Raw genomic sequence first — 22,392 nt, 5'->3', positions numbered from 1 at the left:
TGGCGTAGGGGCGGAGCTAATACTGTCGATTGGCCGGTTTTCGTGCCAGTCAATGAAGTGGCTGCGCTGATTGGCGACGATTTGGAAGGTAGCGGGTTTAGGTGTCAACGCCGAGGAGGCAGCATTTTCGGGGCTTCTCGCTGCTTCTCTCTCTCCAGAAGGTTCTGCCGGTTCTTCCAGCTCTGGGTACCCAGCTCTGCATTGCGCCGCCATGATGGGCCACCGTCCTGTGCTCGTGCTCAGTGAGTTCTGGGGAAGCTGGGGAAGGGACCTCCTCTTCGTACACCTCTCTCCACGCTTCTTCTTGTCCCAGCTTCGTCCCGCCATGACCTGACGAGAGAGCCTTTCAGTCATCGTCTCCTTTCGGAAGCTCCTTTCGCGTTCCTCTCTTTCTTCCATTCTCCCTTAACAAACGCAAACTGACTAATCCCTCGCCAAGTCCCTGGTATTTACGTATGCTTTTCTTGGAAAACCCTTGTAGACCCCCTCATTGAGTGTCTCAGCCTCCACCTTCCTCCACGCCCCTGCGCCCTTTCCAACATGACTTCCGGCGTATAGTTGAATGAATAATGGTTTTCAAAATCAGGCCTAGCTGTGTATTCTTGGACCATCCCTTAGTCACGATGTGACCTTGGGCAAATTAAGTTTTTCCATCTGCGTTAAGAGATTGGTAGTACTTCATCATAGAGTTGCGAGGTAAGTAGATAAGCTACTTAAAAGAGGGCCTGGCACAGCGGTGGCATCCTTGGCTTCGGCATTTATCATCAGCAGTCGTTCAGCCGCTTCCCTCATTGAACTTAGATGTAATCTTTCCCGCTAACCAATTGAGTTTTCCCAAATTCTCCAGTACTTTTCTCTTCCCTTTTGGGAATATCCCTTATTTCTTTCTAAGAAATGAGCATTGTCTACATTGTCTTCCCTTGGTGTGTTTTCATTCCGTGGGTAACTTCTGTACCTAGGATGCCCGACCGACCAGCCATTTCCCCTCTTAAAGGAGGGAATCTTCTGTATACACAATGCTGATGAGAGTTCTTGTTAGTTTTATCTATGCTTGGGGAAGAACCCATTCCTTCTGATGGATTGTAGGTCCATATACATTTTTGGTTACCTCTACCTGAGATAAAAATATAAACACTGAGGGCTGGGAATGTAGCTCAGTTGGTAGAGTGCTTGCCTTACATGCACAAGGCCCTGGGTTCACTTCCCAGCACCACCACAAAAAAAAAAAAAGAAAGAAAGAAAAAAGAAAAAGTATGAGGATTATAGTAGGTGTTTAGGGAGTGGAATGCAAGATTTGCAGAATTAAATTATAAGTGAATGTATAATTGGAGCATGGGGGGAAATCAGCATTATATTGATTTGGTTATAACCACTGGCTTGTCTCTTCTGAATGGGTTCTGGGGTGAGTGGTGCATTTGTAAAGCTCTTTTTAGGTCTGTATTAAAGTCTGGCATTAATGGCTGTACCTGATTATACTCCCTATTAAGCTGTGTAACCAGATCTTAGCCATGGTAAATGGGTTACTGAGGCATTCTTATTACATCCAAGTATGGGATGACTTTGAAGAGTGTGCATTCTCATCCCACAGCATGCAGTAGGGGCTCTATCAGTAATTATGCTTGGACTACTAGAGCATCCTCCTCTTAGTCAAGCAGGAAAGTAACCCCTAAATTCTTCCCCTCTTTACATAAAGCTCTGATTTTCATAAGGTCACTAGCCCTTTGAGAATGTGATGATAGCTTTGAATCCTCTTCTGGGGTGAGAGGTAGTATATTTTCTTTTTCTTCTACAATCTTGGCGGGTTCACTGTCCTGCTGAAGCCCATTCATCTCTCTCAGGTTATCAATCCCTGCTGTAAATATGTGAATGGTTAGAGGGAAAGTGTTGTCCAAGATTTTGAAGTTGGATCATTATGGATTATTTCTTAGTATACTAGGGATTGAAATAAACGAATAGGCCAGGTGTGGTGGTGCACATCTATAATCTCAGCTACTCGAGAGATTGAGGCAAAAGGATTGTAAGTTTGAGGCCAGCCTCTGCAACTAAGGAAGATCCTGTCTAAAATTACAAATAAATAAATAAATAAATAAATAAATGGTTGGGGATGTAGCTCAGTGGTATAGAGTTGCCCCTTCGTTCAGTCTCCAGTACCCCTTGCCCTACACACAAAGTAAATAGCTGCAAGTGTGTTTATTATTTAGCAGGCTTATAATTTAGTAGGTTTTGAAGTATGACATATAATCTGCACCTATTTAAAGTATGTCATTTGATAAGTTTTAATCTACGTATATACTGTGAAATCTGTTTTTATTTTCAAAGATTGGGGAATAAATTGCTTGTGTACAATGGGGCAATCCTGGGCTGTTACTGTTTTTTTTTGTTGTTGTTTATTTTAGGCCAGAATACAAAGCGTGAATCTGGAAGAAAAGTTCAATCTGGAAACATCAATGCTGCTAAGGTAGCATATCCCCCTTCCCCCAAGTATTTTATATAGTCGTTTGCCTCCAGTTGTTGGCGCTAGTATTTCTGTATTCGTTCTTAGCAATTAACTTCCTATATATCTAGACTTTTTAGAATGTGCAGTCAGGCAGAGAAAAAGTTGACTTCCCTTCTTTCTTGACATTTCCCTAATGGTAGTACTGGTAAGGAATTATATATTATAATTTAAGTCTGTAATAATAAGGTCTAATAATCTTCTTATATTAACCTGTGCATAACTGCATTACTATATATGTTTTATAGCATTCTACTTGTGTTTGTCTCCCATATTAGACTGAGCTACTTAAAGGGAAGGACTGTACTGATTCTCTTTTGTATTCCTAGTGCCCGTCATAGGTCCTGCATAGGTGTTACTCTTTTGAATGGAATAGTGAAGTGACCCAAGATTTGACTTAGGGTGGTATGTAGGTGATTGATGTGGAGAAAAATTCTGAGATTTGGATTGCTGGGACACTAAAGCTCTGAGAGGCATATTTCTCCTTTTTTCTGTGAAAAGTCATTTTTTCCTGTATCTGAAATTGTTGCCAACTCTAAAGGTATCATTGTTAAAACAGACTTTCCTTGTTGTTCTCCAACTCATTCATACTGTCCTCTGATTTGTGCTTACATGTCTTGTTTCCTTTCCATTAGACTATTGCAGATATCATCAGAACATGTTTGGGACCCAAGTCCATGATGAAGGTAATCTTACCTCTTATTGAAATTCATAGACTACAGAGTATATATCCTTTCTGTTATCTAGGACACTTACTTTGCTTTTGTTTTAGATGCTTTTGGACCCAATGGGAGGCATCGTGATGACCAATGATGGCAATGCCATTCTTCGAGAGGTGTGTTTTTTTCTTTTTTCTTTTTCATTTACTTCCCCACAGTTTTATAAATACAAAGAACCCATTAAGATATATGTAGGGGCGGGGGTTGTAGCTCAGTGGTAGAGCACATACTTAGCATGTTCAAGTCCCTTGGTTCAGTTCCCGGCAGTAGAAAAACAAATTTACTCTCTTATAAACTGAGGCTAGAAGCTAGACATGATGGTGCATTCCTGTAACTCAGGAGGCTAAAGGAGGAGAATTGCAAGTTTGAGGTAACTAGCAAAGCACTGAGCAACTTAGACCCTGTCTCAAAATTAAAAAAAAAAAAAAAAAGGGCTGCTGGGGATATAATGCAGTGGTTAAGCACCCCTGGGTTCAATCTCTGGTACCCAAAAATAACAGTAAAATAAACTGAGGCTAGAAATCTAAAATCAGGGTATCAGCAGGGCCTTATTCCTGAAAGGTTTAGGGAAGAATTCTTTGTCTCTTATAGCTGGAGTCCTTGCCTAGCAAGCACAAAGTCATGGGTTTAGTCCTCAGTACTGGGAGAATAAAAATATTTCCAAGTCACATTCACAGGACAGTTCACACACAATAGAACTTGCAATATGTAACCTGTATGGTATCATGCTGTCCTCAAGGAGCTATAGTAGTTCAGTTTTTTGTTTGTTTGTTTTTTGTTTTTATTTGCTTGTTTGTTTGTTTGTTTGTTTTGCAGTGCTGGGGATTGAACCCAGGGCCTTGTGCTTCGAGGCAAGCACTCTACCAACTGAGTTATATCCCCAGGCCCATAGTTGAGTTTTTCTGATGCATTTTTTCCTCAGAAGAAGGGGTTGGGTTGTGGAAAGGTGGTTTGGAGTGCCATTTTAATTTTCAAGATATGGTAAAACAATAAAGGGGAAGGGGAATATGTATAGAAGCAAGAAACTGGGCTGGGGATATAGCTCAGTTGGTAGAGTGCTTGCCTTGCAAGCATAAGGCCCTGGGTTCAAATCCCCACCACCAAAAAAAAAAAAAAAAAAAAAAAAAAAGAAGCAAGAAACTTGGGAGTGAGGACCAAGTAGAATGGGTTAAAAGTCTTGAGTAGAGTTGGTTAAGGGGTGATCTACATTTTTAATTAAATTTTTTAGATTCAAGTCCAACATCCAGCAGCCAAGTCCATGATTGAAATTAGTAGGACCCAGGATGAAGAGGTTGGAGATGGAACCACATCAGTAATTATTCTTGGTAAGAGAATGGAAAATAAAAATTAGGAATAATGTCTATGTTGCATTTTAAGAAGGAAATTCTGGGACCAGGGATGTAACTTAGTGATAGAATCATGAAATTGCCCCCCCAAAACACAAAAATGTGAAAACCATAGCTTTAAATATACTATGTTAAGGATACTGATTACAGTATGAAAACTGAAACAACATGATGTTCAACCTCATCCAAGAATGGTATTGGTTTGGCTCAAATTTTTTTGTCATTCTGAACACGTCAATGAATAACCGTGGAAGTGCCATGAATATTGATTTTGAGGTTACAAGTAAATTTTAGGATGTCTGTATATACAGAGATAAGAAATATTTTGGTGGGAAGAGCTTAAACAACATCTCTATTCTAGAGGCTGGGAAGTCTGAAGTGTAGGACAGATACAAAATCTTGAAAATTGTGAGAGTTGGTTTATAAGTTTAAAATAGCCTTGTTTGGGTTTTATTTTGTTTGTTTGGATTAGAGAATGAACCCAGTGCTTTACTATTGAGCTACAACCTCAGTCTTTTGGTGGGGAGGCACAGGATCTCACTTAAGTTGCTGAGACTGGCTCAAACTTTTGATCCTTCTGCTTCAGTTTCCCAAGACACTGGGATTACAAGCATGTGCCACCACACCCAGCCTAATCTTTTCACTTCTTAGGATCATTTCCAAAAATGACTTTGTTGCTTTTGTTGTATAATTCAAATTGATGGTGGGATTATTTTATTTAAAAATTTCAGTAATGATTTTAGAAATGAGAAAGTCTGTTTTATTGCTTACTTTATTATGTTGTTCAGGTTGGGTTTTTTGATTTTGTTTGTTGTTGTTGTTGTTTTATGATGCTGGGGATCAAATCCAGGCCTTACGCACAGAAAGCACACACTCTCGCACAGGACTATATATTCCTGACACTGGAAATAACTCTGTTTCTTAGTTGTTAACCGTTAGGGCATATCCTTTTCTAAGTTCTCTTACTCTGGCATCTTGTGAAGTGTTTATTATCTCTTTAGAGATAGATAGCTAAGAATTGGAATAAATTCAAATAATAAATTAAATAAATTCAAACAATTGGGTGTGTGCATACCTTTTGGAGGGGATACCAGGGATTGAACCCAGTAGCCACACACATACACACACACCCTTTTGCCACTGAGCTACAGTCCCAACCCCACCCCTTTTTATATTTTATTTTGAGATAGGGTCTCACCAAGTTGCTCAAAATCTTACTAAAGTTGCTGAAGCTGGTTTTGAAATTATGATTCTCTTGCCCCAGCCTCCCAAGCTGCTGGGATTACAGGCGTGTGTTACCACACCCAGTAATGCATACTCTTTAGGGTATACATGTGAACTTGAGCACGTGAGCATATATTTTAAGTTTGTGAGTAGCTATTATATACCATTTGTGCCAAATGCTTTTTTTTTTTTTTTTTAACATGTTGTCTTTTAACTTTTTTAGAAACTAGTTTTGTGTGTATCTATGTGCATATCATTTGGTGTGTGCTTATTAATTAGAAGGTTTAGTTTTTTAGTGTTTTATTTTGAGACAGGGACTCACTAGGTTGCTTAAGGCCTTGCTGAATTGTGAGACTGACCTTATTTTGCAATCCTCCTGCCTCAGCCTCCTAAGCCACTGGAATCATGGGCAAACACCACTATACTAGGCAGGATAATTTTGACTTTTTGTTTATTTGGGGGTTCTAGGGATTTAATCCAGGGGCACTTTGCCACTGATGCCACATCCCAGCCCATTTTATGTTTTTTTTATTTTGAGACGGAGTCTCACTCAGTTTCACAGGACCTCGACAAGTTGTTGAGGCTAGTTTTAAACTCATGATCCTCCTGCCTCAGCCTCCCAAGTTGCAGGTGTGAACCACCATGCCCTCCATAATGTTTTCTTTTTGAATTGGCTTACACAAAGTGTAAAATTTCAAATAGTATTAATAGCTAAATGGCAGATCTTTTGAGTCTGTTTTCAGAAAAAAGGTACTATTTTTTAAACGCGTAATAAAGTCTTGATACCCTAGTACTTTTTAAAACATTGCTATGATGATTGTATCCTTTTTTCAGCTGGCGAAATGCTGTCTGTGGCTGAACACTTCCTAGAGCAGCAGATGCATCCAACAGTGGTAATAAGTGCTTACCGAAAGGCACTGGATGACATGATCAGCACTCTAAAGAAAATCAGGTATGAGAGGATGGACCAGAAATGGGTACTCGAAAAGTATGGAAGGCTTAGAAGACTGGCTAGTCTTTTTTAAGATAGTAAAAGAAGGCCAAACACATCTTAGATACTCAAGATCGTTATACCCTGATATTATTTTGTGAGAAAGAAAAATGAGGACAGCAAAAAGAAAAAGAGGGTAAGGGAAATAGACAAATAGAAAAGGAGCTACTGGGATTAGTTTTTCAAAGTATTTTGGGGGTTGATGCTATCTGCAAATTTTCATGTTAAACCCTGCCATGAAAAACATGTTCTGAGTAAAAATAGGCCTACCTTCCAAGATTTTGTTTGTTTGGACCTGGGGACTGAATCCAGGGGTGCTTTACCACCAAGCTAAATCTCCAGCCTCTTTTATGTTTCATTTTGAACCAGGGTCTCACTGAGTTACTGAGAGCCTCACTGTTTCAGCCTCCTAAGTCTCTCCTAGGCATGTGCCATGGTACCCAGCTGGTCTTAGTATTAAAATATCTTACTATCATGTATGATTTAACTAACACAGTACTCAGATCAGTTCTGTGAGAGGGCAACCAACAGTTTTCCATTGAAATGGAAAGGGCCAAGACTGAAAATCCTATTGGAATTTAGTAATTGGAGAACTTACTATTAGTATATATTTGCATAGTGCTAATATGATAATGAAGGGAGTATTAAAATGCATGACTTCTAACTATTGAATTTTAGGTAAGTTGTGGCATAACATGGAGTCACAAAGAGCAGTGTTATGAGTAAAAAGATCTTTGTTTAATAGGCACACAGTGCACACCTGTAATTGTAGCCACTCTAGAGACTGAGACAGGAGAATCACAACAGTAAAATGGTGTTCTACTCTTCTGTATATAGTTGAGTCATTAGGTGTGTGAGTAGTAATTTTGTGAACTTTGTGTTAAACTGCCCCTGCTATAAAAACGAAAGTGTGCATAAATACCTGTTTAGCATACTTTAGGGAATTAGATGTATGATTTAGTTATTTTTATAAGCTGTAATATTTTGATCAGTATGTGGAACCTGAATTGCTGGAAACTTTTGTGTTGGTTTTTTGTTTAGTTTTTGGTGTTGTGGTTTTGTGGTGGTAGGGATCAAACCCAAAGGGCAGACACTCTTGCCACTGAGATCTAACCATAGCTGCAGAAATAACTTCTTGTTAAGCAGTATCTGCCTATCTAGAATACCTTACTTTTAACCAGACATGATGGCACATGACTATAATCCCAAAAACTCTTGAGGCTGAGCCAGAAGGATCACCAAGTTCAAGGCTAGACTCAGCAGCTTAGCAAAACCCTGTCTCAAAAAATAAAAAAGCCTGAGGATGTAGCTCAGTGGTAGAGTTCCCCTGGGTTCAACCCCCCAGTATTCCCCTTCTCACCAAATCTAGAATGCTTTACTTTTATCTACTTTTGAAGCAATTGCTTCTTACTTAAAATCCATAATTAACAACTAGTTCTAATTGCAGAGCCTTAAACTATCATTCAAGGAATTTTAGCAGTATGTGAAAATTTGGACATTTTTTATCCAAGAGTTCTTAGAGCTTTATTTTATTGTTTTGAATAGTCCTACTGCGCACAAATTTATGATCCCGTCAAAGAAGACTAGACTGATAAATAAAAATAGCAAATACATTATGGCATGCCATGAATTAAGGTGCTAGATAGAATATAGTCCAGCATTTGGAATAGTAAAACTGAGGACTTGATATTAAAAGGAACTCAAAATTGGCTCTTTATGGGGTAAGATTTTATAGACAAAATGTGTTGATCTGAGTTACAAAAGTTGAAGGGTTTATTTGGTTGAATGAGGTAAGGAACAAATTGTTTTGCTATAAACTTAGTATATGTTTGTGTGGAAAGTTATTAGCCATGGAAACGGATTTCCCAGGAAATTGTGGAACCTTTCAGGGATAGTTAAGTTGTAATTTAGCTCAGAGCCCCCTGTCCTGCCTTTTGGCCCTCTATTTTAGTCTGAGGTACGTGAAGAACTTCTTCAAATATTTAAGTTGCCCGGCTTTGTTTTCTCCAGTATCCCAGTTGACATCAATAACCGTGACATGATGCTGAACATCATCAATAGTTCCATTACCACCAAAGTAATTAGTCGGTGGTCCTCTTTGGCTTGCAACATTGCCCTCGATGCTGTCAAGACTGTACAGTTTGAGGAAAATGGTCGGAAGGAGATTGATATCAAGAAATATGCAAGAGTGGAAAAGGTGAGCTCTTTTAGTATGTACTTTGGGATAATTATTTCCTGGCATGAATAATCCCACTTCTGGAGGAAATAGTTAAATCAGAGGAAGGTATCTTTAGTTAGTACTAGGAAGAACTTTAAGCCTGGAAAACAAAAACCTAAAGGGACTATAAAAAAAAAATTCCTGAAATAATTTTGTTACCTTCACTGCTGTTCCCTCATAAGGTTTGTAAGGATAGGGAAGGGCTTGGTATCTCCATGTTTGCACATTTGGATATGTATTGGTCACTTAGTCACAATATAAACTTTACAAGGTCTTTATAGTATAATGTAAATAAGCCCTAGAAAACTTTCTATCATCTCTACTAAATATAAGATTTTAAAAGTAGTATCTTATGGCCAGTAGATGGAGCTCAAGCCTAGAATTCTATGGGAATATCTTTAAGGAAGTAGAAAAGACCTGAGTCTTTTTAAATCTGTCAAGTCACTTTCTATGGATGTTAGCCAACCTTCAGAGTATTATGGTCCAAAATTGGTATGCTTCTTAGAGGGAAAAAATGTGTTTGCTGCCATGTTTTGTTTTTAAGCTTCATGGAAAAAAGATATTTTAGGAATGTGAAGTAGTAGCCATTTGGGAAAGAGGAACATCTGGGAACGAAGTTGAGAAATTGTCCCCTTTTGGTTGTAGATTAAAGTGGGTCTTCTTTTTCTCAGATACCTGGGGGCATCATTGAAGACTCATGTGTGTTACGTGGAGTCATGATTAACAAAGATGTGACCCATCCTCGAATGCGGCGTTACATCAAGAATCCTCGTATTGTGCTGCTGGATTCTTCTCTGGAATACAAGAAAGGAGAGAGCCAGGTAAGGTTCTTGGCCCTATTCCTTAAAGTGGAATCTTAACTGCTAAAGTGGATAAGAGAAATAAAAGGTGTGTTTATTACATGACTACTCTGCCAGTTATTTTCCTTTTTATGTGTTGTCCTTGAATCTTACAAAAGTCCTTAAAAATAATTGGTATTAACTACATTTTATAGATGAGGTACTTGGAGTTTAGTGGGATTGCTGACAAATAAGTAAGTAGTCCTACATATTAAAATTGGGTCAGACAGAGCCAGGGACAGTGGCACATGCCTGTAATCCCAATGGCTCAGGAGGCTGAGGCAAGAGGATCCCAGGTTTAAAGCCAGTCTGAGCAATTTAGCAAGACTTCATCTAAATAAAATATAAAAATGGCTGGAGATATGACTCAATGGGTAAGCACATCTGGGTTTAATCCCTGTGTGTGTGTGTGTGTGTGTGTACTAAGGTCAGACATACACCTAATTTATGTATGATCTATCAAAATGCATAAATGCATTCTACTGTCATGTATAATTAGAACAAATTTAAAAATTCTTGAAAAATGATTTGAAATAAACTATTGAGTGGTGACCATTAAAAAAAAAAAAAAAAAAACCCATAGATTTAAGTAATCATTCACCTTCCTCCTTGCTTGACCCTGCCCTACAGTCCTATTATTGGCTTATGAAACCCAATTAACTAGTTAGGTTAGCTGCCTGGGGAAAACTAGTATTGACCAAATTAAGATTTGATCCCAACTCTGGCTTCAGTTTTACATAACCATCCCACCTTCCATAATGCACTAAAAAGATACAGAGTAGAAATTAATTTAGCTTTGAAGTGCTAAAGGAGAATTTTTCGGAGGACAAGAAGGCTTACAGGGTTCTAAAAGTCTTACTGAACAAGGATTGAGAAAAAGAATCAACCTAATTGATGGGAAGAATTAAGACCTGGAATAACCAGGTGCCATGGCATATGCCAGTAATCCAGGAGTTTGGGAGACTGTGAGGCAGGAGGATCACAAGTCCGAGGCCAGCCTCAGCAACTTAGCAAGATCCTGTTTGAAAAAATACAAAGGGCTGGAATGTGGCTCAGTTGTATCAGTCCCTGATGCCAAAAAAATAAAAAGACCTGCAATACCTGTGCATACTGGGAGGGCAGATAATATTGAACTGGGTGGTCAGAGAGCATAGAAAAGCCAAAGTCAATGGGTTAAACTAGGTTGTAACTAGTGCTGAAATGGTATGAGGTGGCTTTTTTCACCACACAGACTGACATTGAGATTACCCGAGAGGAAGACTTCACCCGAATCCTCCAAATGGAAGAAGAATATATCCAGCAGCTTTGTGAGGACATTATCCAACTAAAGCCTGATGTGGTTATTACAGAAAAAGGCATCTCAGGTAGGGCTTCATTAATCCCACCTTCAAGATTGAAGAGGTTAGATGATTCCCTGCCCACCTCCTGCATCATGTTTGTGTAGTCATAGTAAATGTGGTGGTTACAGTACGTTGAGGATAAAATCAGTTGAGAACCCTGGAGTTCTGGCATCTAGCTTGACACTTCTACTCTTGAATTTGCAGATTTAGCTCAGCACTACCTCATGCGAGCCAATATCACAGCCATCCGCAGAGTCCGGAAGACAGATAATAATCGCATTGCTAGGTGAGTGGCCAGGTAAAGATAATATTTCCTTCCCATGTGTTTCCCTTTTTGTAGCTGCATAATGTAGTCATTACCTGAAAAGATATAATACAGGATACAGTTACAGAAATAACCTGGGTATAGCTGTCTGCCCTCTTCAGAAGTCTTCTAGTACAACAGTTATCCACTGCATGAATCCCTCCTCTGCTACTCCTAAACATTAGTGAGCAGCTTGTGCTTGGACATCTGTAATTGCTCCCTTGCTAGGTGTCCATTACATTTTGAAATAACTACTAGTCAAGGTCTTTATTGTCATCATGATTATTCTAAATAAATGTTTCCAGAGTAGTCTGAATATAGAATATAGCAGAACCTTCTGTTTCCTTGACTGGATTCTTAGCTGCTATGAATGTACCTCTAGTTTGCATTTACTGTTTCTGCACTGATATCTGTACTCCATCCATTTTGAATACTAATTTATTTTTAAAGAGTTAAGGAATTGACCCCATTGTATTAGTCAGGTTTTTTGTCACTGTAACAAATACCAGAGATGAATGTATAAAGAGAAAGTTTATTTTGACTCAGATTTGGAGGTTCCAGTCCATGTTTGGTTGGCCCTGTTGATTTTGGTCCTATGGTGAGGCAGTGCATGGTGGGAATGCAGGGTGGAACAGACCTACTTACTTTGAGAAAGAGAAAAGGGTTGGAGTCCTGCTTTCATCTTTTAGAGCATGCTCCCCAGGGCCTCCCGCTAGGTCCCACTTCCTTAGGCTCCGATACCCCCTATCTGCTCCACTCTGGAGAGCAGATATTTACCACATGGACCCTTGGGGGACACTTAAGATACAAGCTATAGCACCTACCATCATTTAGTATATTATAGATCCAGGTCAAATTTTATGCTTCTGATTGCTCTAAAATGGTTCTGAGCATACACGTATATGCTTAGTTGTTACACATACTCTTGAGTTGAGGGAAAAGAGTGACAATTAAGAAATCCATCCTACATTAATTAAAATTGGGTCAAACATACTGATGTACTTAATTCATCTTCCTCCTTGCTTGGCCTTGGCATCTTTTCTGGTTCAGTCCTGTTAATGACCTTGAAATTACAACTCATCTAGTACAACGTAGGGTATATCTAGAAATGACTGTTATGTAGTATTTTTTTTCACCAGGCAGCCAAGACCTCTCAAGTAACATTTCTAGCAATCCACAAGCCCTAATCCTCAGCCACAGACCCTAGACTAGGGACATAGGTAAAGTGTCTGAAATCATCTGATTCTCCCCATCTTTTTACCCAATAGAGCCTGTGGGGCCCGGATAGTCAGCCGACCAGAGGAACTGAGAGAAGATGATGTTGGAACAGGTGCAGGCCTGTTGGAAATCAAGAAAATTGGAGATGAGTACTTTACATTCATCACTGAGTGCAGAGACCCCAAGGCCTGTACCATTCTCCTCAGGGGGGCCAGCAAAGAAATTCTCTCGGTGAGTCAACCTTAGAAATGTGATTGACTGAATGAAGATCCTTCTACTCTTTAAGAGTTCCCAGAGAGTCTAAAATTATTTTTGTTCAGTCAGCTTTCCATTATTATAAGAAATATCTGAGGTAATCAAGCTTTAAAAAGAAAAGTTTTATTTTATCTGTTTTGGAGGCTTCAGTCCATGACTGATTGACCTCCTTGCTTTGGATCTGTATCTGCACATTGGTGGGACTATGTGGCAAAGTAAAACTGCATACCCCATGGCTAGGAAGTAAAAAAGAGGAAGAGGAATACTGGGGCCCCATAGTCGCCTTTGAGGGTGCTCCCCCAGTGATCTGAAGAATTCCCACTAACACGTGGACATTCTGATTCAAATTAATAGCAATCCTGTTGCCTACTTATAGCTATTTAATTTGGATCTGCAACCACAAATATCTTTCCTGCTTCCGTTAAAAAATAAAACTTTTCTAACTATACAAAGAGCGTACCATAAAATTTACCTACCATCTTAACTTTTTTTGCTATACTAGAGATTATAGGGATTGAGCCCAGGGGTGCTCTACCACTAAGCTACATCTCAGCCTCTTAGACATGGTCTTGCTAAGTTGCCCAAGCCTCAAACCTAGCAATCCTCTCTCAGTCTCCTGAGTTGCCAGGATTCCAGGTGTGCACCACCAGCCCTGGACCCATCTTAACTGAATTTTTTTTTTTTTAAGTGTGCAGGTTGGTGGTGTTAAAAGTACAAACAGGTGCTGGGTGTGTTGGCATACATCTGCAATCCTGGTGTCTCAGGAGCTGAAATTGGAGGATCATACGTTCAAGACTATCCCCAACAACTTAGTGAGACCCCGTCTCAATATTTAAAAATTAAAAAGGACTGGGGATAGAACTCTGTGGTAAAGTGCCCCTGAGTTCAATTCCCAGTACCAAAAAAAGGTACATTCACATTCTTCACAACTTTTTTTTTAAGTTGCATATGGACACAATTCCTTTATTTTCTTGTGGTTCTGAGGATGGAACCCAGTGCCTCACACATGCTAGGCAAGCGCTTTACCACTGAGCTACAGCCCCAGCCCCGACAACTTTTTAATCCTATACAACTGAGAGTATATGTCGACTCCTCATTTCTTGGCAGCCACTGTTTCACCCGCCATTACTTCCCCCGCCCCATTTTTTAGTGTGGTGCTGGGGATCAAATCCAGAATCCAAGGCTTCACATGTGCTAGGCAAGCTCTCTACCACTGAGCTGTATCCCAGCCCTCCTTATTTTAAATTGAAATTGTAAATACTGTGTTTTTTCCCTCAGTGAGACTTAGCTAACTTTCCCGAAGGCACATAGCTAGTAAATAGGAGACAGTTTTTTCCCTCCATTCGGTCTCCTAAAGAGCACAACTAGGAATGAGTGAAATGTTCTTCAACATAATAAAGACCTAACTTCCCAGTTAAGGTAACACTCTCCAGTCCTTTTGCAGACAACCTTCCCTACCCTCTTGCTGCCTAAGAAAATAACACCTTCGGCCCTCACAAGTAGAGAGAGGTTCCAAAGATCTTTTCTAGTTGCCCTCCTGCTGGCTTACCAACCCACACAGTCAGAAAGTTCTTTAGTGCTTCTGATTTCTCCATGAATCATCAAGCTGCTTCATACTATCTCTTTGCTTCCCCAAGGAAGTAGAACGCAACCTCCAGGATGCCATGCAAGTGTGCCGCAATGTTCTCCTGGACCCTCAGCTGGTGCCAGGGGGTGGAGCCTCTGAAATGGCTGTGGCCCATGCCTTGACAGAAAAATCCAAGGCCATGACTGGTGTGGAACAGTGGCCATACAGGGCTGTTGCCCAGGCTTTAGAAGTCATCCCTCGTACCTTGATCCAGAACTGTGGGGCCAGTACTATCCGTCTACTTACTTCCCTTCGGGTGAGTTCCTTTCTGTGCTGTCTGTTACCTTGATAGGGTAGGAAAGCTGTTTTTGGCCTCAGGGAATGGTTTGCATATGTCTATCCCAGTTCCCCTTATAGTTTGTTACTTAAAATCTTTTAATCTTTGATTTATTTGCTGTCATTACCATTTTCTCATGTCCATTCTGTACCAATTCAGTATTTTTGGTTTAGTTTTTTACCTAAAGTTCTCTGCCAACTTGCTTATTCTCCTCTAACTTCTGTTTGATCCAACTACAGGCCAAGCACACTCAAGAGAACTGTGAGACCTGGGGTGTAAATGGTGAGACAGGAGCTTTGGTGGACATGAAAGAACTAGGCATATGGGAACCATTGGCTGTGAAGCTGCAAACATACAAGACAGCAGTGGAGGTAAGGCATCCTAAAATTTGTGCATGTTATTTATTTTCAAATAACCAGAAACCATTGTTTTTGGTCTAGTCTTAAAGGGACAGCCTATAGAATGCAGAGTATTCCCTAAAGATTGCTCAAGGAATTCCTTGAGGATTTAAGTCCCTAACTTAAATCTTTAGCTTATACAAAAACAAGATAACAGCCAGACTTGGTGGTGCATGCCTGTAATCTGAGTGACTTGAGAGACTGAGGCAGGAGGATCACAAGTTTAAGGCCACATCCTGATTTCAATTCCTGGTTTTGTTTTGTTTTTTTAAAGAAGGTAACAGCATAAGTTATATTTCTTGGTTAGGGTGAACTACATATTACATTTAGGACTCTGAAAAGATAGATTCAGATAAAATGGTAATTTGTGGGAGGAGCTAGGAGATTCTGTCTAAAAGAAGACAGTATCCTCTTTCCTTTCTCTGCTGACTTCTTTGGAACTGTGATTTTTCTCCTAGACGGCAGTTCTGCTACTGCGGATTGATGATATCGTCTCAGGCCACAAAAAGAAGGGTGATGACCAGAGCCGGCAAGGAGGGGCTCCTGATGCTGGCCAGGAATGAGTGGTGGGCAAGGCAACTTCAGTGCACAGAACCAGCAATCTCCCCCTTTCCTGAGCCAGAGTGCCAGGAACACTGTGGACATCTTTGTTTGGAAGGGATCAAATTGAGGGGCTGTCTCTAGTCCCTTTCTGTCCCAGCTCAGTTTGCAGAAGGCACTGACATGTAATTCTTCTCTATTGTAAGCTTTCCATTTAGTTTGCTTCCGACGATTAAATCTAAGTCATTTGAGATAGTTGTGTTTTTCACCCTTGGGTCATATCTACCTCCTGGCAAAGTGGGAAGAGACAGAAAACCTCATTGGAGAAGAAGGGAGATGGAATAAGGTCATTAAGTCTCTTTGTGTGCCTTCTTAAAGGGTATTCTTCAGTCTTGGTTGGGGAATCTTGAAATTCAAAGGATGATAGAGTAAAGCTTAAGAAGCACCACTTTAGGGCTGAGGGTGTAGCCCAGTGGCAGGGACTTGCCTTAGCCTCACTGGAAGAAAAAAAAAGAGAAAAAAGTTACCATTTTGTATTCATTTCTCAAAGAACAGGAGGAACCTGCCTAAACCATGGGTGTTCCCCATCTGTGGTTATGTATAGAGCCACACCCAGTAGGTGCTAGGGCCTAGGCTTTTTCCCTAAAGGACATGTAACATCTCCTTTGTCAAGGGGGGAATTTGAGTAGTGTCTCCAAATGGGGCTACCCTTTGATTTTTTTTTCTTTGTCCTTCCTCTTGGCAACAGGGCCTTCTGCCCTCCCCTTTGTCCTTATGATTCACACATTCAGCCTTGTTCATCTCTTCCCTGCCCACAGGACTGAGTCATATTAAGTTGAATACTTTTATGAGAGAAATTTAAAATGTAAAGTATAGGTGAAGTGACTCATCCAAGAGTCAAAAAACTTATTGAGTGGCAGAACTGGAATTTTTGTGTAGGCTGTCTTAACAATATAAGCCATGCTTGCCGTCCTGACAGGACTGAAGTTTTGGGGTGGAGAAGGGTTGTAAGAGTACTTCTGAACTCACTTCCTACCCTATACCCGTCCTTGAGCTTCCTGCCCAACTCACTCTAAAACGTTCAGTTTTTAAACAGGGTTCTGAAGTAACCCTAAATCCCTGTCTCTGCTTGCAGTGCTCATTCCCTCAGCCTTAAGTCCTTACAGAGGGATGCGGGATAAATTCTCCTATAGGTTGGCAAATCAGTTCTTAAATACTGTTTATAAGGGACTGGAGATGTGGCTTGTGGTAGAATGCATGTATGAGACCCTGGGTTCAATTCCTAGTACCTCCAGAAAAGAATGAAAAATATTGCTCATACTGAGGAATTACAAGGGTCCTGAGGAAGCTAGTCATTCCCTGTAGATTTTTTTCTTCCTGTTTATCCCTGAGTGGCTTAGGTGCATTCTGGTTTCAGCTCTAATAGTAAAGCATGGATAATATAATCTTTCTTGATAGCATTAGCACCTCTTCCCCACCCACCCATCTACAATGTTAGATCAGTCAGATTCTGGTCAGCTTTTAAAGTCCCTGTCTGCTCTCCAGAATTTATCATTAACATGGTAATTAAAGCCTGCATGCACCCTATTCACTAAACTCAGTAATATCATGAATACAATTTCATCACCTTCTTTGTTCATGACCCTTTGCACTCCTAGATTATTTTTCTTTCTTTCGTTCTTTTTTTTGTTTGTTTTTGTTTGTTTGTTTTTAGTACTGGGGACCAAACCCAGAGCTACTTTACTACTGAGCCACATCCCCAGTGATTTTTTCTTTTTTATTTTGAGACAGGGTCTCTAAATTGCTTAAGGCCTTACCTAGTTGCTAACACTGACCTCCAACATGGGATCCTCCTGTTTCAGCCTACTGAGTCACTGGGATTACAGGCAAGCACCTCCTGGTGGCAGTACTCTTGGATAGTGGGGGAGCCTTGATTTCCTGCCTACTATTTAAACCCTCTGTACTTAGCCAAGATTCATTTGTATTCTCCCTTATCAAGTTCCAGAGTTGATAGCTTAGAGGGTATGAGTGCTTTTTTCTCAAGAAAAGTGAGTTGTTGAAGTTTTTTTTTTGTTTGTTTGTTTTTTTTTTTGGTTTGTTTGTTTTGCGATGCTGGGAATTGAACACAGGGCCTTGTGCTTGCAAGGCAAGCACTCTACCAACTGAGCTATCTCCCCAGCCCAAGAAATTTTGATAGTTCTTCCTAGAGTAGCCACTCAGAAGAAAAAGATGGAATTGTTTCCTTATGTGTCCTTATTTTATTATAGAAAAGTTAATACTGTGTAGCTGCAAGAGTCCAATTGAAGAAAATGAAGCCATAAGAGAAAACCATAAGAAGAAAATAATAGAATTTAAAATAGAGTGGGAAGAACACTACAGTAAAAAACAGGGTGGGAGGATGTTTGTAACAACATGAGTTAATTTCCTTAAAGAATTTTTAGAACTTGGCATTTAAGAAGAGAAGGCTAAGATGAGGGTGTAGTTTGATGGTGCAGTGCTTACCTAGCATGTGTGAGGCCCTGGGTGCAGGGGTGCGCACCTGTAATTTCCATTCTCAGGAAGATGAGGCAGGGTTAAAAGTTAAAGGCCAGCTTCAGCAATAGCAAGACCAAGCCTCAAAAAGGGCTGAGGATGAGGCTCAGTGACAGAACATTTGCCTAGTATGTGTGAAGCCCTGGGCTTGATCCTGAAAAAGCAAACAAAAAGATGAAATTTTTAAATACCTGGGCCAGGCACAGTGGCACAGGCCTGTAATCCCAGCAACTCAGGAGATAGGCAGGAGTATCACAAGTTCAAGGCCAGCCTTAGCAACTTAGAACCCAAGCAATTTAGACCTTGTCCCAAAAAATAGGGGAGGGGGGTTGCTAAAGCTCAGGAAATAATGCCAAGAGTTAATAAGTGGAATAGCATCAAATTAAAAGCTTCTGCACAGCAAAGGAAACAATTGGGAATGTGAAGAGAGAACCTACAGAATGGGAGAAAAATCTTTGATAGCTACTCTTCTGATAAGGATTAATATCTAGAATATATAAAGAACTCAAACTTTACACCAAAAAAATCAACCCAATTAATGGGGAAATTAATTAAACACATTTCTCAAAAGAAAAAATAACAAAGACTGGAAATTGGAGTAGGGGAGGCTTGAGGGAATAGGATCAGGGAGAGACGTAGGCACAGGACAAACTGGAGGATGGGGGAAGGGGCTTGGGCAATTCTGGGGAAAGCATGGAATAGTGGGAGCCTAGGTGAGAGGAATGTGTGTGAGAGCAGAGGGAATCGTGGAGTAAGGGCAGAGGAGGGGTGGAGGAGAGGGGTTGTGGGTACAGCAGGATACTATGGCCCTAGGGGAGAGGAGGTCAGGGCACAGGACTGAGACAAATATAGAAATCCAAACACTTGCCTGGACCTGGGTCACCCAGGGCTAAGTCAGGGTTCAGACTTCAGAGCAGAAAGTCATCATACCTGCTCAATCCACCCCACAATCCTTTCCCATGACCCAAGGATGCCCCTCAGGTCCCACGATGCAATTAGGGAAATGCAAATCAAAACTACACAGATTTCATCTCACACCAATCAGAATGGCAGTCATCAAAAATACAAATAATAGGCCAGGCATGGTGACACATCCCTGTAATACCAGCAGCTCAGGAAGCTGAGGCAGGAGAACTGCAAGTTCAAAGCAAGCCTCAGCAATTTAGCAAGGGCCTTAAGCAATTTAGCAAGACCCTGTCTAAAAATGAAAGAGCTGGGATGCAGCTTAGTTGAGTGCCCTGGGTTTGATCCCTAGAACCAAAAATAAGAATTTTTTAAAAGGGAACTGGGGATGTAGCTCAGTGTTGAAGCACTCCTGGGTTCAACCCCTGGTACAGAAAAAAAATAACAATAAATGCTGGAGAGGATGTGGAGAAAAAAAGAACACTTTTACATCATTGATGTGGTTGTTAGTACAACCACTATGGAAATCAGTATGGAGATTCCTCAAAGACTAGGCATGGAACCACCATATGACCCAACATCACTCCTCAGTACTTACCTAAAGAAGTAACACGAGGGGGCTGGGGAGACAGCTCAGTTGGTAGAGTGCTTACCTCACAAGCCACAAGGCCCTGGGTTCAATTCCCAGCACTGCAAAAAAAAATTAAAAAATTAAAATCATACTACAGTGACACATGCATAACCACTCTATCATAGCACAATTCACAATAGCCAAACTGGAACCAGCCTAGGTGCCCATCGGTGGGTGAATGGATAAAGAAAATGTGGTATACATACACGATGAAGTTTTATTACTTAAGAGAAATAAAGTTATGTCATTTGCAGGAACCAGAGACCAGTAAGTTACGTGAAATATCCCAAATTCAGAAGGTCAAGGGTCTTTTGATTTCACCTATATAGAAGCTAGAAAGGAAAGAAAAGTGGGAGCGGCGGGGTCTCATGAAAAAGAGATCAGTGGAGGAAAGGGATCAAGGGTTGGGAGTTAGGACAGGAGGGGGGAAGTGTGGGGAGTGATATTGGCCAAATTATATTGTTAATGTATACATGTACGAATATGTAACATCCCATCACTGCAGTATAATGCACCAATAAAAAATGTGGAAAAAGAGGCACTGGGGATCTAACTCAGTGGTAAGTCATCCCTGGGTTAAATCTTCAGTACCAATAAATAAATAAATAAAAATGTCTGGGATTGTAGTTCAGTGGAAGTGCTTGCCTATTTAAGCATGCACTAGGCCCTGGGCTACAGCAAGACAGGCAAAGGGGGCAGGCATGGTGGCACATACCTGTAATCCCAAGCGCTGGGGAGGCTGAGGCAGGAGAATTGCAAGTTCAAAGCCAGCCTCAGCAACTCAGCAAGGCCCTAAGCAACTCAGTGAGACCCTGTCTCAAAATAAAATATAAAAAAGGGCTGAGGAGGTGGCTCAGTGGTTAAGTGCCCCTGGGTTCAATCTGTGGTACAAAAAATAAAAATAAAAAATAAGAAAAAGGCAAAGGGTATAAATAGCTCCCAGGGGTTAAAAAATAAAAATAAAGACTAAAACATGAGATCTGTAAACTGACAGTAATAAAAACCCAGTTTGGTAAACATGTGAAAATGGACTCAAGCACATGGTGTGAATGTGGATTAATAAACTACATATAAGGCAATTTGATCTGGCCCTATGTACTTCCCTATGCAATTGGTTATGGATATGTGAAATGTATATCTGGGAATATCTCTTCCAGCATTGTTTGAGCAAATATCACCTCAACAGAGTTCTGATTAAATATATCCATGGAATAAGACAGGCATGATGGTGCACATCTGATCCCAGGAACTTGGGAGATTTAGGCAGAGAATCACAAACTTGAAAACAGCCTCAGCAACTTAGACCCTCTCAAAAAATAAATAGGGCTTGGCTCTTTTACCAGGACGTGCCAACATGGACCGAGTTTGCAACAAAACCTGAAAGAAGGCTGGGTTATCATAGAGAAGCACCTGCTCAGGTACCTGAGCAACAACTTCCATACCAATAAGCACATGTGCCAGGAGATCGCCATTATTCCCAGCAAGAAGTACCACAAAATCGCAAGCTATGTCACACATCTGATGAAGCAGATTCAGAGAGACCCTGTGAGAAGAAGAGGAGAGAGAAAGGAGAGATAATTATGTTCCTGATGTCTCTGCCCTGGATCAGGAGATTATTAAAGTAGATCCTGATGCAAGAAATGCTGAAACCTTTGGACTTGGACAGTCTCACATTTGCAGGTCACTCAATCTGTGGGGATGAATTTCAAAACAACACATGGAGCTGTTTGAATCTTTCTACTATGCTGTGATATTTTCAATAAACCTGGGACAACAACAAAAATAAATTAACAAATAGGGTCGGGTCTGTAACTTAGTGGTAAAATACCCCTGGGTTCAACCCCCAGTACTGCCAAAACTTTTTAAAATTAAAATTTGTGTGTGTGTGTGTGTGTGTGTGTGTGTGTGTGTGTGTATTTAATTGCCAAGGAGAATGAGACAACTCCAAGTGCATGAACGAAGAATAGTCCTCAAGTGGAAAATAACGCTGAAGAACAGTGTGTGGATGCATTGTATCAGTATTTCATTATTATTATTATTATTATTATTATTATCATTATTATTATAATACCAGGGATTGAACTCAGGGGCACTTAACCACTGAGCCACATCTGCAGCCCTTTTTGTGTCTTATTTTGAGAAAGGGTCTTGCTGAGTTCCTTAGGGCCTCGCCTCGCTAAATTGCCGAGGCTGTCCTTGAACTTCTGATCCACTTGCCTCAGCCTCCCAAATTGCTGGGATTACAGGCATGTGCCACTGAGCTCAGCATGCCCAGCACATATTCTTAAATATACATAGAAGAATGCATAAGAAACTGGTAATGACTGAGTGTAGTGTATGCCTGTAATCTCAACTACCTGGGAGGCTAAGGCAGGAGGATTACAAATTCAAGGCCAGCCAGCCAGGGCAATTTAGGGAGATTTCATCTCAAAATATAAAAGAGTTGGAGGTGTGCCTCAGTGGTAAAGCATTTGCCTAGTATGTGCACAGTTCTGGATTCAATTCCCAGTACTGCAGGAATTGTGGGGAAATACTG

At 40.5% G+C, this 22,392-nt stretch overlaps 1 protein-coding gene across 1 annotated transcript; it reads left to right on the top strand.

The window, feature by feature from the left end:
- The first annotated feature begins 83 nt into the window (after positions 1-83).
- On the top strand, positions 84-16,041 carry CCT3 (chaperonin containing TCP1 subunit 3). Its single transcript, XM_079104472.1, has 14 exons — positions 84-242; positions 2,397-2,458; positions 3,130-3,180; positions 3,267-3,329; positions 4,442-4,538; positions 6,618-6,735; positions 8,785-8,971; positions 9,664-9,813; positions 11,063-11,195; positions 11,376-11,457; positions 12,744-12,924; positions 14,586-14,831; positions 15,092-15,223; positions 15,709-16,041. Exons 1-14 carry the CDS (start codon positions 212-214, stop codon positions 15,811-15,813), a joined length of 1,638 nt encoding a protein of 545 aa, XP_078960598.1. The 5' UTR covers positions 84-211; the 3' UTR covers positions 15,814-16,041.
- The last annotated feature ends 6,351 nt before the right edge of the window (positions 16,042-22,392 follow it).

Source organism: Sciurus vulgaris, assembly GCF_902686455.1.
Source record: "Sciurus vulgaris genome assembly, chromosome: 1".
Taxonomy (NCBI): domain Eukaryota; kingdom Metazoa; phylum Chordata; class Mammalia; order Rodentia; family Sciuridae; genus Sciurus; species Sciurus vulgaris.
This window is presented reverse-complemented; position numbering and strand designations above follow the sequence as displayed.